The following is a 17,291-nucleotide window of genomic DNA, read 5'->3' on the forward strand; positions in this document are numbered from 1 at the left end:
ATGTGACAAGTAGAAAGGGGACAGCGTCGAGAGTGTAGCCTTTCATGACCCAACACACTCTGACAGCTTGGCCATTGCTGGAGGACACAAGCCATGTTTTTTTTTTCTTCTGACAGTTTTTAAGCAAACCAACTCTCACTTGACAGATTCAAATGTTCTGAGGCCCTTTGAGGCTGTATGGTGAAGCACAGAGACAAAAACATGTCAGAAGCCTGTATATTCTGCTTGCTGTTAGCTACACTCCTACTGTCAGTCTTTAGGACAAAAGTGAGATGAAAGTGAAACTGATATGATGAAGGGGGCTGGTTTTATGCAACACTGCACCCTGCTGGTTGAAAGTGGTAAGACCTTGCAGTAGTGGTAGGATTTCAGCTTTGCATCAGTCTAAACTGAAGGAGTGATGTAACCTTAGCTCCCAAGGGTTGTGTGTCTGTGTGTGGGTGGGTGGGTGGGGAGGGGTTGCCCTTGAAGCACTTTTCTTATCCGGACCTAAGGACATTCTGCACATTGGTAAATTTAAACATCCCAGGAGGGACCTGCTTTGAATTACAGCCGCGGGGAAACACATTAGAATGACAAAATGTGGATCCTTAAAAGTGAAATCTGCCTATGGATGAATATCAACAAGAGGAGAACCGTGATTGGACAAAAGTTGCATTAGACAGAACTAGAGCTATTAGTGGGTAAGGCCTGATCGCTCATCTCTTTAATACAGGAGAAATAACACCTGCATTTTAGAAACGTGTGACAACGCCATGCATAAATACTTTAGGCAAGGTGTCTGAGAAGGGGTTAGTGTGTGTGTGTACGTGTGTGTATGAGAAAATGGGAGACAGTCTTTGTGTTTGTGCAGACTGTTCAGACTCTGTCTTTTGTGCAGCCTACACTAACATGTCTGCAATATTCAGTTGGTGTGCAGGGTGTGTATCTGTGTTTATTGTACACACACACACACACACACACACAATGTAATGCACTCAGTAACAGCCTGCAGCGCAGTGCATTCTTGCTCGGAGAGTACATGTCCTCAGGCCTTGTTCCCCCGTCGGTGACCTCTGGTGGAGCCATTATTTTCTGCATTAATGACGAGCAGCAGCCTGCGATGAGAGAGATGGTCTCTGTCCTCTGGCGAGGAGCTCTGATTATGGGCAACAACAATGCCAGCGGAAAAAAAACAAACAAAAAAACTCCTTCCCACAAGCAGTTCAAACGAAAGCAGAAGCAGAAACAGCAGCATGGGGACATAAGCTCCTCTATGCCTATATTGACAAGATGCATCAGATAATCTCAGTGGCTGGGAGGATTACCCAGAATGAACTTTGTCAAAAGTTTAGAAACCCTCTTATTTGGTGTTTTGCGTGCGACATCCCTTATTTTAGTAGCACAAACATGGAAACATTGCCCCTGTCAGCTAACGGATGATAAATCAATAAAAAAACAGTCTGAGACGGCACAAAAGTGGTTTACCACATCTGAAAAGAATGAGAAAGGCCAGCAAGTGTGGCTTTTGGAGTCCGCATGGCAGAACAAATGACTAGAAAGGGCATCTTTAATTTACCCTTATGTAATGCACTACCCACGTCTTCCTTGGATTGTCTTGCATTTGAAAAATGTACTGAATTACTTACAACCCTAGTGAAAATAGTTACAGCTATAAGGACCATCTGAAATCAGTTTGTTCCTACCCATCCATCTATAACAGCCACAAACAAGACAAATTGCACACAAATTGCAGTTGCTCTTGCCGTGGCAGACAGGGCACCCACTCAGGAAATCCTGGCTCAGGGAGATGACTCTAAATGAAGGACTTTACCATTCACCATTATGTCTTTGGTGAGAGTCAGAGGGACGCCCCAGGGCTCTTCAGCAAGGCACGGCACAACTTTTCAAAGGGCTTCAGATTAAAGTCACTGAAGTTTCACACTAGGGTCTGAGGCCAGGATCCCATTAAGCAGCCCTACCACACCGCCGGCCATAATTGTGTCTTTGAGAATTCAGAGCAGCGGTTGCTTGATAAGCGAATTTAGGGTGAAATAAAAGGAGGAAAAGGCAAAAAGGCGTCTCGTTGGACCACCATTAGACACTTCCCTCGCTCGTCACTAATTCGTTTTAAATGACTGAGGGAGAGGTGAGCACTCCATAAAGAACTCGTATCAGTCTACTTCCCCACTGCAGTGCCAGAGCTGTGCTGCACTGAAGGATGCTGAGGAAAGAAAACATTGTTTTAATGGACGATGTAGGAGAAACTGCCTCTGCAACAGTCAATGATAGAGATCTGTTAATATTTCAGTCAACGATTTCCAGGTCTTTACCATGAAGGTACATGGTCAAATGATAACAGTACATTAATTACTAGATTACATGAATTGATAGAAGTGGCAATATGGATAATGTGATTATAATAGCTCAATAGATCAAAAGATGTTAGCTTGTGAATAACAGTTGCTAGATAAACAATAGGCTTTTATTAAGTCTTTGATCAATACACATTAAAGTAGTTCAATAAAAAAAGACCTTAGATGAACTGATACTATATCATTTTTGGGCTGAACCATAACTTGAAATCTTCATGCTTGATTTAATCCCAAAAATCAAAGTAGTAGTAGCAGAAATGTTACATATTTTAGTTATAAATGTCCATGAGAAGAAACACTGGTCTCGTTGGGATTTGGCGGTTTGAGTATGACATGAAAACTGTAACTGGGACTGTAAACTGTAGGACACTATGATATTTGCAGGACAAAATGCTGCCGTTATCAAAGTGCTAGTGGGGTAGGGGTTGACTATCAACTCAGGTTGTTTTCTTCTTCTTCTTCTCTGCTTCTTCCTCCTTCTCTTTCTCGATTTCTGCCACCAGAGTCTCAATCTCTTTGGACTCCAAAATCTGCAAGCGGACCAAACAAAAGAAAATAAACAAGTAAATAAAACAACATAATATAAAACAGTCCAGACTCCAGACACACAAATACATTTTACAGAACAGAGCCTTTACATTCTTCATAGTTCTTTCTGTTCGGTTCTGTCTAATATTACTCTCTACTTTGTTAATGCTAATGGTTCTAGATTACTGCAGTGGATGTGGGCTAAAAAAAAAAAAAACAGGTAGAAAGCTGATGTGACCCATAACTGGACAGGAAACCACTGAAAAAGCAATATTCGCCTAAACACTTTGTGAACGTATTGATTGGTTCTTCTCATATGCAAGCTATTTGCATAAGCAATGCCACACCCACTTAGTTATCAACCTAGTGCCAACCTCTAGGAGCCTTTCCAGACCCTGAGGTTAGGAGGATTTTAAGTTACTGGTGTTAGCCAGGCTACTACGTGTCATATACTGTTGTGATGTTTTGTGAAGCACTTTGTTACTATGTGTTGAGAGAGGTGCTATATAAATAAAGTGTATTATTATTATTATTATGATTATTATTATTGTTGTTGCATTAACAAATGTCTGACCTGTATGGAGGATGCGTTCTCACCAAAAACTCAGCAGACACAATTTGGATCATACACAACTCCAAATATAACCGTCATGCTAGATTTTAGCCTCCACCACGCGATGCTATCCAAGCAATTCAACATTCCACAAACAACAATCAGTAAAAAAGCGCTACCTTCAGAGGCTGGTTCCGTCGGATCACCGCAAGTTCAATGTTTTTCCCGCCCGACTGGACCACCTTGTAGACATAAATGTTAGAGAAGTTAACATATGAAACAAACATGATCTCCAGACTAGTATGAAGAATGAGTCTTTGACCTCACCTCCAGCAAAGCCCTGATGGCCAGCTTTATCGTCTCGTTGTCGCCGGCGATGGCTTCGTCTGTGTAATTCTTCTCCAAGAATTCCCTCACCGTCTTCGCACTGCGGCCAATGGCGTTGGCCTGACCAAGTAGAATTGAGTAATCTGTGGTTACTAATCAGGGACAGTTCTAGAGTGACATGTCTTGAGAGAGGGCAGTCAGGTTTGGCTGTTTTGGAGGCAATTTACTGCAATGACTGAGATATAATCAATTGGCTTTTATTATATTTACTTTTCCTTAAATTCTGAGATGGCAAGGCCCAACCCTGCGCCTACCTACAGCTGGCATTGTTACTGGTCAGATATGAACAGGTGGATGTTAATATTGACACATTACACTGACCTTCCAAGCATGGTAGGTTCCGGAGGGGTCTGTTTGATAAAGCCTGGGGGTCCCGTCGTAGTCGAAGCCCACGATCAAGGCGGAGATACCGAACGGCCGGCGCCCGTTGCTCTGCGTGTATCGCTGCGCGACACGACAACATCAGTCACGCGTGATGACAAACTTCGAGGCAGACGGGACAAACAACACGCTGGGAGAGTCGAAACCTATACAGCCTGGCATGGTTCCTCAGCCATAGCACAACGCAAGATTGAGAGTCTAAGGCTTAGGCTTATCCCTACTGGTGCCCGACGGTGAAACTGATGAACATTTGAGGGGAATGTGTGTATGCATCGTTGCGCACAGAGCATTTCTAACTTGATTGGTTTGATGAGGAGCACGTGGTAAGAAAACAAGAGGACAGGCACACAATCTTTAAGCGGATGAGGCGACTGCTGCAGCCAATCAAATAGTAATAACATGGGACTATGGTGGCGGCATGGGCTACTGCAACCAATGGCGTGATGAGAGGGACTGTTCTACAAAGGGACTAAAGTGGAACTGGATGGACAACCATGGGAACTTTCCAAATGTAATGGAGATGATACTTTCCATTTAAAATGGGGCCAATGTGCAATACTCAGTCGGAGGTTGCATCAATGTGCTACATTGCTCTGGAGCTATGTGCTGCCTTTGTATGGTTAAAGTGGGGGTGCCTGTCTATTGGATTGATTCCAAGTCTCTAGGCTATTGTCTGTTGGAGAGTGTTGGGTAGCATGGACTACCTGTTTGAGGGTGGCGATGTGGCGTGTTATGTACTCCACGGTGACTGGGTCCTCAACAGTGAGCCTGTGACTCTGGCACTCCACACGAGCTCTGTTGATGACGATACGGGCGTCTGCAGTCAGGCCTGACAAAGACAGAGGAACAAATGCAGCATGCGTGTGAAAAAGCCTGCCAGCAGAAAAAGCCTAGTGTAGCGAACCAAAAATGTGTTTTTAAGTGTCAGTGGTTTTGAAGAGAACCCAACCCACTGACAGACCTCTTGGGAGAAGACTTTTACAAGACAATGAGCGCATTAACTTTGAAGACTACAAAACATCACGCAATGAAACACATTTGCATAATGTACTTCATATGTATAACGCATTCCAGGCTGCATTCCAGGTTTACCTGCAAAAGCCATGCAGACGTGTTCATCAAGAGCACATATCTTGCGAACAGTTCTCTCCTCCTGCAACTTGGCTACAGATTTCTTCTCAACGCCAAGTACAACAATGTCTTTCCCTCTGATGCCCACCTGCAAGTAGGAAGAATGACATGAGTTAAATACAACGTTAAATTACTTACAATTTACGTGGCAAGTGTCAAAAATAATGTTAGTCCCCAGTGTTTAGATTTTAATTTGTGGCTTTTGCTCCATCCTAATCAGACATCAAATTTCCCTCTCAATCATAAGATGGCATAGTTAATAAGCTCAATTTTCTATCTATCTATATTTGAGGTAAAGTTAGCCTTCTAATTTAGCGAGATTAAATTGACTATGCTCGCAGCATTGTAGCAGCTAGCAAACTTTAATGAGTGAGTGACACAGCAACCAGCTAGCTTCGTAGCTAGCTAGCGTTAGCCTTTCCTATGGCTATGACTAGCAGCCAACCTGGCTAGCTAGCGAACAGTAGTGAGTTTCACACTGAACTTACAGCAGTGGAACCTTTCTTCACAGCCTCTTGTGCATATTCCACCTGAAAGAGGTGACCATCGGGAGAAAACACAGTAATCGCTCTGTCATATCTTGCTGCCATAGTGTTATTAAGCGAGCAGATTCAGCTGGACAGCAACTAGCTAGCAAGTCAGTACTAGCGGATGATGAATGAAAGTATGGCGCATGCGCTCGAACTATGAACTGGGACCGTACCAACACAGATCTGTAGAGACGCTTGAAGGATACATTCCAGACTGCAATCAGCTAGAGATTAGCGTGCATCTTGGGGTTTTACAGTATATTTGTGGATGTTAAAATAGGAATTGAGTCGCTTAAGATGTTGGTTTAGTCATGTGGATGTTTTTCTTTTCAAGTCTTTCTGTCTTTGAGCGAATCAGATATTTATAATACAAATATAGTTATAAAGGACAGGGTGTGAAATAATATCACAGATGCCTATCTGGTCCTCCGATGTGTTTACCTGCCTCTTTGAGCTGTCCCCTCTAGGGGACCGTACCATTTCTCTATTCCCCGGTGGCCTTTGGGCTGAGTTTGGGTGAATCCATTATGAAAAAGGGATACGTCCTATTTTTGCAACGATATATTTAATGATCGTATCAAAATAACTGGACTCGATGATGAATATTGACTATTGTCAATCCAATCTTCTAATATACGTATCTCCGTTCTTTTGAATAATCCAAATATATCACTAAAAAATACGTAGTTCAACTGCATAACAGCTCAACCCCCCTATACTGGACTATTATATTACAGAAGAGCATCTGACTCAACCTGTCTGGTCTGAGTTCTAGAGATTTGTTAGTAAGGTGATTAGTTGTATGTGCACGTTTAATTTACTTTCTAGGTAATCACCATGTCGGTGGCGTTTGCACCTCACAGACAGCGTGGAAAGGGTGATATAACACCCGCTGGAATACAAAAGGTAATTCATCTTATCATGCACCAGAACAGAATGGAGTCGTAGCATCAGCTGCTAGCTAGCGGCTAACTAGCGGCCAGGTCGAACTGTAAAGAAGGAAATAGATCCGTAACTATGTTGCGGGGGTAAAGCGCGGTCATTATGAACTCCACGGGAAACGAGTAGGAACACGTAAACACTGAACATGTGAAGTCAATTCTATCGGCTAACGTAGAATTTCTTTCCCAGATATAGGTGGGCCTAGGGGTTTTGTTAGCTAGCTAGCAAGAGACGCCTCTATTGTTAGACACGGACACACAATTCGTACCCATTGATGCTAGGCGGGATGAGCTAGCTAGTAACGTTAGGTACGTTACAGTCAAGATTCTCAAAATATACATTCATTATTTTTCAGAGGCAACATTTTTAATCTTTGAGTTTTTAACAATCTAATACAAACACGTATCCCCATGCTTTCTATAGCTAGTAGCAAACGTGGAACTAACATGACTATTTCCCCATTTGACTGCACACTGTGGTGCTGTAGCAAATCTATCCAGAATGCGCACTGGATAAACATGTTCATATGCATTTAGCTATTTCTAACAGTCCCCTCCTTAAATATCTCGTTTCAGTTACTGGATGAGAACAATCAATTGATCCAGTGTATAATGGACTTCCAAAGCAAAGGGAAAACAGCAGAATGTTCACAGTAAGTTCTTCTATTTCAACTGAACGGGCCTTCTCGGCTGGGTAATACCTTCATTATCGACTATTAATTGTTGGATTTCACTGATATCACCTGTAGGCATTTGGGTAATGGTGTAGCAAACGGAAACAAAATCTTTTCTTTATGAACATCTTGTCAACAGGTATCAGCAGATGCTCCACAGAAATTTAGTGTACCTGGCCACGATAGCAGACTCCAATCAGAACATGCAGTCTCTACTCCCTGCTGTGAGTATTCGTTCTGGGGCACGTTTGAGCAGCCGTTTTTACTATCTGAGTCCTGGTTCTCACTCACTGAACAGTGTTAAGGGTTTATTAATCTACATTGAAGCCCTTTAAAACAATCAACAAGGAGAAAATGAAGATGAGAAAACTTTGCCATCTGTTGCCAACTTGCCATCTGTTGAGTGAATGGGAACCTAACCTCAACATGTATGGGATAACAATATACCGTACAATTTTGTTTCTGACAGAGTGATGAGGAGTTACAATACCAAACTAAAATTCAGCCGTTCAAGGTTTGCCAACCAGCATCATAATTATGCCTCATATACCAAGCTTGTGGGGCAAGCTTGCATTGGTGATATGAGGCATATCAAATTAACATTTAACCTTGTCGTGCACCAGAGTTTTTCCTCAGTGCTCAAAGCCTTTGATGTATAGCTACATACTTGCTTCAATCTGTGTGCTTGCCAAATGTAGTTTAATCAACCTCACGTGCACTATTTTGGTATTGATTTTATTTGCCTCATATATCACCAATGCAAGCCTGTGTCCCCCCCCTCCTGTTGGGTAAAGGAGGAGATGTTCATGTTCACCTAGATGCTTTGTACTGTACTTGGTTTCAGAAGTGTGACTCCCCCACCCCAGAGGTAAAGCTTGAAGTGAGTATGTTTGGAATAGCGAGGTTCATGATGATAGGGGGTTACTTGGTTCTCATGTGCATACTGTGTCTCACGCGTGAGCCCTGCATTTGCAGTAACTGGGGACTTGTTTCTGTCACTTCATGTCCCCCTAGAGAAAGAATATTGCTGGCGAATATATAGGCCTAATGGGTGCCATTTATGGTAATACTATTGTGTACCACAATTCATATCATGTATATTTTGTGAGCTAGAGAAGTTAGTCCCGAGTCCTCCTCATTTGAATTCAACAATGAAACATTTCTGATGTTGGCCCTCGCTACCGCTCGCAGCTCGGAGGACGCGTCTGACCCCGCCGGCGTCTCCTTGTCCGTGTTGTGTGTCCGCAGCCTCCTACTCAGAACATGCCCATGGGCCCCGGTGGGATGAACCAGAGCGGAGCGCCCCCCCAGCCCCCCCACGGCCACAGCATGCCCTCTGAGGGCATGGTCAGCGGGGGCCCCCCGGCACCACACATGCAGAGCCAGATGAACGGACAGATGCCTGGTAAGTGACCCCCCTCTTCTCTTCCCTCCTGCCCCCCCGTCCCTTGTCTCACTAGGGTTGCCTAGCAACAGCGCAAGAGTTGCAAGGGAGGTTGGCTACGCTGAAGGATGATGTCACTCCCTCTGAGATACTCCGGCAGTGGTCTTGGACTCCACGTTCCTGTCCTTTTTTTTGTGTCAGATTGTTTTTGTTTGTTGGGTGTGCTCGTGTGTGCCCGTGCAAAATATGTTTTAGAATGCTTAGCGTTGGGGTGGCTTACAAAAAAAGCCGATGTCATGATGAAATCCAACGCGTCGAAACGGTGATTTCAGCATTCTGTCTGCGCCTGTACGGTCAGCGTGTGTGTTCTCCAGAGCGATGACTGGTCCCTCTTCTCCCCCCCCCCCCCCCCCAGGGCCCAATCACATGCCCATGCAGGGCCCCGGGCCGGGCCCCAACCAGCCGCCCAACATGCCGAGCGGCTCCATGAACATGCCCCCCAGCAGTCACGGTTCCATGGGGGGCTACAACCACGCCGTGCCCTCCCCCCAGGGCATACCCGCCCAGGGCCAGATGAACATGACCCAGGGCCAGCCCATGGGCAACTACGGCCCTCGGCCCAACATGAACATGCAGCCCAACCAAGGTACTGGACCCCACCGCCCCTCGGGGCCTAGTTTCGGACCTCCACTGTTGTGATTACTGAGCGCTATAGAATTCTGTTGGGATGTAGAGCGGCCGAGCGGCCTCTAGTTGCCTCATTGGCTGTGGGCGCTCAGCTACAGTCATACTCGTAGGGAGGAAAAGCGCAAGACTGGCGCTGCAAAAAGAGTAAAAGTGCAAGACTTTAGGCTCGAGTTACATTTTTTATTAGGCCATCAGGCTGACGTGTTTCGGGATTGCTCTGATGAGGGCACGATGCCGAAATGCGTCAATCTGATGACCTAATAAAAAAAAAAAAAGTAACTCGAGCCTAGTCTTGCACCTGTACTCTTTTTCGAGTGCGGTTATCACCACCAACCTGATGTTTTTTCCCCCACTCCGTTTTAACTGCCAACGGTTAACTGTTACTCCGTGTGGCGTCTACTATGCATTGACCCTCACCATAATCCAGTTGTAGACTATCCATAAGTCCCCTCAAGATAGCGGGATACTGCTTCTATCACGCCTACCGCAGGACTTCCCGTGGTCTTTACTAACTTAGGTTAGGCTGTACCACATTGACTCCCGTGCATATATTGCTAATGATGATATATGTTCTGCGAAAATGTCCTTGCGTCACCCCCCAGGCCCCATGATGCACCAGCAGCCCGCCTCCCAGCAGTACAGCATGCCCCCGGGTGCCAGCGGGCAGCACTACCAGGGCCAGCAGAACCCCATGGGCATGATGGGACAGGTCAACCCGGGGAACCACGTCATGGGTCAGAGGCCCATGCCGCCCTACAGGCCCCCCCAGCAAGGTATGCTCCTCGGCGGGCAAAGGTGTCCGGGGTAACGCGGGGCTACAGCCTTTCCTCTCCCTCCCTGTTTTTAACCCCCTTTTTCTTTCCGAAGTGAACCCTGTTTTCACTGCCGTTGCTCACAGGCGCAGGTAGCTCACTACCGTAGAGACACGCTAGAGTACTTGTTTGACTCACCCGGGTGCTTTGTCAGCCTCCCGAAAGCTAAAACACCGTAAGATTGGTGACAACGCGAGGCTGTTAGCAGGGGCTCTCGTGATTAGCAGTGGCAGAGAATCCGAACCCCCCCCCCCCCCCCATCCACACCCACCACCCCCCTACCCCCCCCCCCCCCACTCCCTCCTTCCCCACACAGAATGACCCCTCCCCCTCAACAACACCTTGAATCTACTTGTGTGTATGTTGTGTGCTGTGTGTGTATGTGTATGTAGGACCCCCACAGCAGTATCCAGGGCAGGAAGACTACTATGGGGACCAGTACAGTCACGCAGGACAGGGAGCCTCAGAAGGTAGGAGAAACACCTCCGACCTCGCCTAGAAAACCCTAAAAATATAAAAACCCCGGCGGCTAATACTGACCTTAGAAGGAAGCTGGCTTGACCTTGCGGAGAATGGACAGGAGAAAGAGAGGGAGGAGCCCGCGCTCAGACAGGTTCCGCGGCCTCTTCGGTGTAGAGATGGGAGAAAGCGACTAACTCGCCCCTCCCCCCCGTTGGGACGGAGTGGCTCGCGGCCTGGTCACCAAAGTAGCGCCAATGTGCGTCTCTTGGCGACAGAAAGTCGGCTGCACCTTTGGGCCAGTCAGAATTGTGGCAGAGACGGGGCTCCGAATGATTGGCGTTTTCTAATCAGAAACGCAGATAAAGTTTTTGTTGTTGTTTTTTTTAGCCGTGAGATGAGCACAGCCAGCCAGTCAACATCTTGGCAGAATCCACATACGGAAGTGTAGTCCTCTTATCAGGTGTCACCATTTGGCGTCTTCACAGTAAGAACCTTCCTCCTGCCTGTCAATTAAGCCTAACCTAATTCTAATTCACTCAACATTTCTCTATCTGCCTAAACCTTTTAGACTTTGACTAGTTCTCCTAAGACATAGTGAAGACCTTGCCCAGAATTGCCATACTCGGCAATGTCAGTTTTACAAAACAATATTGATGTGAGGTATACATTTTTTTTCCCCCTCAGAATTTTTCCTGTCCCTTCAAAAAACATAAGCCATTTCCTCTCACATCCAAGGGCATTAACATCTATCTTTAATAGTGATCACAGTTTGCTACAACCACACCATATCGGGATCAAGGGCTAGATGGGTGGGTAAATGGATTAGGAGGATTCCTCACTATATTGCCACCAAGGAGGTATCTAGCCCATATATCCTCCCATACAGGAGGCACAGAAGGAGCCCAAGCAGACCTGTTATTCATCTGCTTTGGACGCTCCATTTTTGGCTACTAAGGTTTGCCGTAGGGACATGTTTTTGCTCTCCGCGTTACCCGGGTTTGCATTAACGACGTGAACGCCCCACGTCCTGGCTAGCTTTGTTAGAGAAGGTCGACCAACCGAAGCGTGCGGTTTTGCGCTGCAGTCTGCTCTCCTTCTCGCTGTCATCTTCATTTCCCTCACTGCTTTGTGTGGCTTTTGTGTTTTATTTCTCTTCTCTTTTTCACTTTTCATTATGGAATTATGATTGTTTGATAATTGTTTGCATGTCATTGTGTCTACCATGTAAGGCTACGTAGATGGTGTAGCTATAACCAGCTGATGATGCATAGAGCCCTTACTCAAACCCATGACCATATCCCAATGCCTTACTCAAACATTTGTTTTTTTTTGTTCTCCTGTGTTTTAAACGTGTCATCATCACGACATTTCAAGAGCCGGACCCGGCGGCGGTCGGCCAACTCGCAGCGATCACAGGGGAGGGAGAGTGGACAATTTCCAGTCCACCACCCCGGTCTCGGCCTAAAGCGGCGTCTTAAGAGACCCCCCCCCCCCCTCCCCAACCAACCCCGGCGACGCTCCGGCTGGCTGCTGCTGCTGTTGCGGAGCGGGGCTCCGAGGGCGCGCTTCTGTTGACTCTGCTCTCCGTCTCCCCCTGTAGGTACCGCCCAGTACGGCCAGCAGCAGGAGGCCTACCAGCAGGGCCCCCCCCAGCAGCAGGGCTACCCGCCACAGCAGCAGTACCCAGGACAGCAGGGCTACCCCGGGCAGCAGCAGGGCTACGGTGGGTGGGGGGCTCTGGTTCTCTCTCTCTCTCTCTATCTATCTCTCTATCTCTCTCTCTTCTCTATCTCTCTCTTCTCTCTATCTCTATCTCTCTTCTCTATCTCTCTTCTCTATCTATCTCTCTCTCATCTCTATCTCTATCTTTCTCTCTCTGTTAGTCTCTCTTTCTCTCTCACACACACACACACACACACACACACCCTATATATGTACTTGAATGAATCCTCTCAGTCATGCGCGCAGGCGGCGCTTGTATTTCTCAGTTTAAACGACTATATCATAATATCTGTATCACGAGTGGTCTGTCTTCAGTCGTCTCCACACCTCTAAATTCAAGACTGCCGCTAGCTGTACCTCACACACTACTTCGCTGTGCCAGGCCAATTTTAATGGGGAAATGTGAAATCCACCATTTTTGGAGGGGGGGGGATGTTTCATTAATCAGTAGCAGCTGGGGTGATGGTTTGATAAGCCGCGACTGGGAGAGATAAGGGTTCTTGATGGGGGTAAGCTTAGGAGAAGACCCCGGGCGCCCGGTGGCTGAGGAAGCCGTAGCTCTTCTCTTGTTCTTAAGTAACCCCCCACCCCCTCGTTCTCAGCACATCTCTTTCCAGCTCTCTACCCCATATCTCGCGCTCTTTCCATCTCTCTCTGCCTGAGCCAGAGGCCTTTTCTCTCTCCTGTCAGTAATGAGCTAGTGGAGAGAGGCAGGGGCTGTGAGGTGGGATCCATCTGGCACACACACACACGCGCGCGCACACACACAATCTCGCGGGCCCCGTAAGGTTAGGTTTGACGGCGTCGGGCATTACGAGCGCCTAACGATGCTGCGTGGGCCTGGTTTTACCTCCCAGTCAGTCAGTTAGCGAGGCAGCCTGTCAGACTTCAGAGTGGCGGGCGAGCTAGCCGGCTAGCTCCGGTGCATAGGGGTTGATGAAAGGATTTTTAATGGGGCCCCGGATCCTAATGAAGGACCACGGAATCTCCTTGATGTCTCCTTGCATTAGAGCAGTACAGCTCCCCGCTCCGGTCTGAGTCTCGCTGTCTCTCTACCTCTCTCTCGCTCTCTCTCTCTCTCTCGTTCTCTCTTTCTACCTCTCTCTGCCTCTACTGAATAATTACAGGGTAGTGTGGAGTCGTCTCCAACGCATGGTACAGGGCCCAGCTTATCTACCGGACTATACCAGCCCTGCTCCTGTCTCTCACATGTCTGTCAGGGTCGCTGTCCCTCAACAAGCCAGTGGTCGAATTCGTTTTACAGTAGCATGAGGTAAACAGGGAAAGTCTTTTTTCAAGGGTTATATGGATAGCAACAAACCCCAGCCCCAGAGGAGGCCTGTAGTCATCCCGATCAGATAGATATACATTTGATTTATTTATCCCTGAAGGTAAATTCTTTATTGCGATTACGTCCGGCAGTAGCGTTCCTCGTATCTTTGTGCGGCGGACATCTTGAACCCTTGTCCCCCCCCCCCCTATCCCAGGTCCCTCCCAGGGTGCCCCAGGGCAGTACCCCAACTACCCCCCGGGTCAGGGGCAGCAGTACGGGGCCTACCGGCCCCCCCAGCCCGGCCCCCCCCAGGCGCAGCAGCAGCGCCCCTACGGCTACGACCAGGTGAGTATGCCTCTGCCGGCCGACAGGCCTGGCTCCTAGCCGCCTGCACCTCCTTTCTACGTCCCTATAGATGTTGGATTGTCAAGTCAAACCAGAAAAAGAAAAATCGCGTAGATTTGTACCTCCGTGCTCCAGGGAGCGGATAGGTGTAGGGAGGAAGGGGGCGGGGCCTGTTCTTGTGCATGCTGTCATTGTGTATGGGGTTGGGCGGGGCGGGGGGGGGTATAGAAGGCGGAGCCTATTTCCCTAAGACAGCTTGTTGGTGTGTTTAAGCAGCTATGCTAATCGTCGCGATGAGCATGGGGCATTTAAAGGAGCACCAGCGATCTGCCTTGGCTACCTAACGCGGCGGGTCAGTCCAGACGGACTTAGCTGGGGGGCTAACGCCTCTGACGGTAGCGTCTCTTCTCTTCTCTCTGGAAGTGACAGACAGCCTTGGGCAGAGCTGAGTGGGGAGCGTCTACGTGTTGCCCTTGTCTTTCCTGTGGTCCTATGCTGGGGGCCACAGCTACACTTTGATATCTTTATCTTTGAATATTCAGGGACACATGAGGAAATAAGGCCCCGGGGATTTGAACCCCTGACTAGCTCTGTAAGAAGCAAAGGTAATGGTTGCTGTGAAGACCTCCACGTCCAATCTAGACATTTTGACCACCTATAGCCTTGATTTGCATTTTTTCTGTTTCTCCTCTTGTCTTTTGTTTTTATTTTTTTTGTATCTGATTTCCCATCTTTTCCTTTCTCTATTTTTGTAACCAGGGGTCGAATTTAAGTCTTGAGGTCCTCCAAAAAAACACAGCATGCACAGTTTGTACAAGTGAAAATGTAGCCTGGAATTTGTTTCAGTAACCAGTTCAATGTTCAACTTACCATTCTTTGGTTGTGTGTCCCCTTTCATGCGATTGAAAAACATCAATGCACTGGTTGAAATGAGCACTGTCTTAGCGTAGTGATATTTGAATCTGAAGTATAAAACCGAAAATTACGTTTAACTGGCATTTCTATGTGAAGGGAACAGCAAAAATGTATGTTAGACATAGATAAGGACTATTTCGACCCCTGTTTAGAAATGCACCTGATATTGAAAGTTCTTACTCTGAGAATGGCCTACTTGGCACTCTATTCTTCTAAATCTGGGAGAGTAGCTTTAGCCATTCTGCTAAAACCAGACAAAAACCCCTCTGCTTACCATAGTAATAAGACCATGCTGCCACCTGCTGTTTAAGATCAGCCAACGCAGCCAAATATAAAAAATGGTTTGCAGTAACATATGGTTGTTACTACAGATGTGCTTGTTTGCATCATATTTAGATATGTCAGTGTTAGCATATCTTGTACAAATATGTCAGACATAAAATTATGTGTTGATTGACTGTTCTCCTCTCTCCCTAGGGTCAGTATGGAAATTACCAGCAATGAGAGATGATCATGCCCCATCCAAACCCCCCAGCCCCCTCCCCCGCCCTTTCCCTCAGAACCCTGAGCCCTGACCTTCTCTGACCTCTGTTCAACCGCTATCTGGACTCTTGCAATGGCTGCAGCTCACTGAGACGCCCTCTCTCTCTCCCTCACACACACACACACACACACACATCAACACACTTTCTCCCTATTATCCGAGCTGGATCTTTACGTACAAAGTTGTTCCTTTTCCCACCCCCACTGTGGATAATGATGAATACGATCATGTCCAGCTCCCCCTCGCTGGTCTGACCGGTCTCAAAGCAGCAATGCCTTAAACGAAATACAGCTGCCTTACCCCCGAGCACTGCAGATTGTGAAAAATTCAAATTGTTTTTTTTTGGACATCACAGAGGACAGACTTGTACAGACCTTCACCATAGTGCGTAGAGCAATGTGTCTCCATCCTGTAGCTCCTTGTTCATGAGAAGCAATAACACCAATGGGAGGGGTTGGGGGGGGGGGGGGTGACAAACCTCTGCTAGGCCATGGTACATGTCAAAGACAGTCAAAGTATGTGACAATGTAAAAACTGTATTTTTTGCTTTTTAGATGGAGCTAAATTTGTATAAGAATGTTGAGACTAGTACTACATATTGTTTTCCTGAGCTGTATGTGTCGATGTGAGTTTTATAATTGTGATCCTTGTCTCATCCAAGCACATTGTTTTTTTTATTTTTTATCCTTAATTTGTTTTTTGTGTTTTTTGTTGAGTTGTGTCATCTGCTACTTCAGTGACTTGTACATCATGTGACTGCTTGGGCTGAATTGACACGTTTGTTAATTGACATGAAATGTACATAGAAAAGTCTTCATGGACTGTTTTCATCAGACTGCTGGGGAACGCCATGCAAACTGCCCGTGGACAACGTACAATGAACACAAATCTTCACCTCACACGAACAATAGCAGCTGTTTGAAAAAGTGACATTTCTATCAGCGACATTTTGTATATTCTCATGGGGTTGAGGTCATACTGTTACCTGGACAGTCAAACAGTATCGGTCAAAACAGTCGTACAGTATCTGCCTCTCATCTGCTTGTCTCTGTCACAAGTCTACAATGTTGGATGCCATTATTTCCTCTGAATAAAATTGTAATTAAAAACATTTTCTCTTGTGTGCCAACAACAGAATTGCAGTATGTAATCCTTTTCTTTTCACAAGGAGTGGGGAGAGACATTACAGTTTCATTCATGCACTGACTGATATAATAACATGATCCTTACATGTTTATATTTGTACTCAGACTCATATAAAGACAAGTGCTTATGAAGTCATAAGGGATGATGTGCTGTAGCCTACATTCCAGTGAGATCACTAGATTAGGAAAACTCAATTTGAAAGACAACAGGTCACTCCTGACACCTCCCCCTGTGACACCATCCACCAATCCCCCCTTCCCCGCCTCAGCGTGGGGTGTGACCTCCCCACAACCGCCTACCTCAGAGCCCCCCCCCACCAGCACCACAACCACGCCTTTCACCACCCTTGAGAAGGATGTTCACGGGACAGAACCCCAGCAAAGCAGCCAGACCAGACTCTGTCTCTCCCTCCATTCTGAAGCACTGTGCCGATAGCTGTCTCCGGTGTTCGCTGACATCTTCAACACCTCATTGGAGACGTGCGCCTTACTAGCGCGCTTCAAGACCTCTACCACCATCCCC

At 46.8% G+C, this 17,291-nt stretch overlaps 2 protein-coding genes across 8 annotated transcripts; one reads left to right on the forward strand and one right to left on the reverse strand.

The window, feature by feature from the left end:
• Nucleotides 1–2,457: 2,457 nt before the first annotated feature.
• LOC311316049 (proteasome subunit alpha type-7-like) lies at nt 2,458–5,976 on the reverse strand. The gene is made up of 7 exons (XM_084446790.1): nt 5,823–5,976; nt 5,296–5,422; nt 4,908–5,032; nt 4,144–4,266; nt 3,763–3,882; nt 3,615–3,677; nt 2,458–2,884 (listed from the first exon to the last, which is right to left on the reverse strand). The coding sequence occupies exons 1-7, from the start codon at nt 5,922–5,924 to the stop codon at nt 2,792–2,794; spliced, it is 753 nt and encodes a 250-aa protein (XP_084302916.1). The 5' UTR covers nt 5,925–5,976; the 3' UTR covers nt 2,458–2,791.
• Nucleotides 5,977–6,615: 639 nt separating this feature from the next.
• On the forward strand, nt 6,616–16,702 carry ss18 (SS18 subunit of BAF chromatin remodeling complex). 7 transcript variants are annotated; one of them, XM_084447280.1, is made up of 12 exons: nt 6,616–6,770; nt 7,382–7,458; nt 7,619–7,703; nt 7,949–7,993; nt 8,324–8,359; nt 8,728–8,884; nt 9,279–9,509; nt 10,153–10,323; nt 12,425–12,547; nt 14,034–14,164; nt 14,707–14,769; nt 15,557–16,702. In XM_084447280.1, the coding sequence occupies exons 1-11, from the start codon at nt 6,702–6,704 to the stop codon at nt 14,722–14,724; spliced, it is 1,143 nt and encodes a 380-aa protein (XP_084303406.1). In that variant the 5' UTR covers nt 6,616–6,701; the 3' UTR covers nt 14,725–14,769; nt 15,557–16,702. The 7 variants fall into 7 exon arrangements, with proteins under 7 accessions (XP_084303406.1, XP_084303404.1, XP_084303405.1 ...); XM_084447278.1 differs by lacking the exons at nt 14,707–14,769; nt 15,557–16,702 and having other exon boundaries at nt 14,034–14,291; XM_084447279.1 differs by lacking the exons at nt 14,707–14,769; nt 15,557–16,702 and having other exon boundaries at nt 8,327–8,359; nt 14,034–14,291.
• The last annotated feature ends 589 nt before the right edge of the window (nt 16,703–17,291 follow it).

Source organism: Borostomias antarcticus (genome assembly GCF_949987555.1).
Source record: "Borostomias antarcticus genome assembly, chromosome: 12".
NCBI classification, from domain to species: Eukaryota; Metazoa; Chordata; class Actinopteri; order Stomiiformes; family Stomiidae; genus Borostomias; species Borostomias antarcticus.

Excerpts from the sequence above, each read along its gene's own strand:
- ss18 (XM_084447278.1), top strand. The coding sequence starts at position 6,702 with ATGTCGGTGGCGTTTGCACCTCACAGACAGCGTGGAAAGGGTGATATA. Across the intron at positions 7,704-7,948 it reads TGCAGTCTCTACTCCCTGCT|AGTGATGAGGAGTTACAATA; the intron begins GTGAGTATTCGT and ends TGTTTCTGACAG. Across the intron at positions 10,324-12,424 it reads CTACAGGCCCCCCCAGCAAG|GTACCGCCCAGTACGGCCAG; the intron begins GTATGCTCCTCG and ends CTCCCCCTGTAG.
- LOC311316049 (XM_084446790.1), bottom strand. The coding sequence starts at position 5,924 with ATGGCAGCAAGATATGACAGAGCGATTACTGTGTTTTCTCCCGATGGT. Across the intron at positions 5,423-5,822 it reads TGAAGAAAGGTTCCACTGCT|GTGGGCATCAGAGGGAAAGA; the intron begins GTAAGTTCAGTG and ends TCCTACTTGCAG. Across the intron at positions 2,885-3,614 it reads GACGGAACCAGCCTCTGAAG|ATTTTGGAGTCCAAAGAGAT; the intron begins GTAGCGCTTTTT and ends GTCCGCTTGCAG.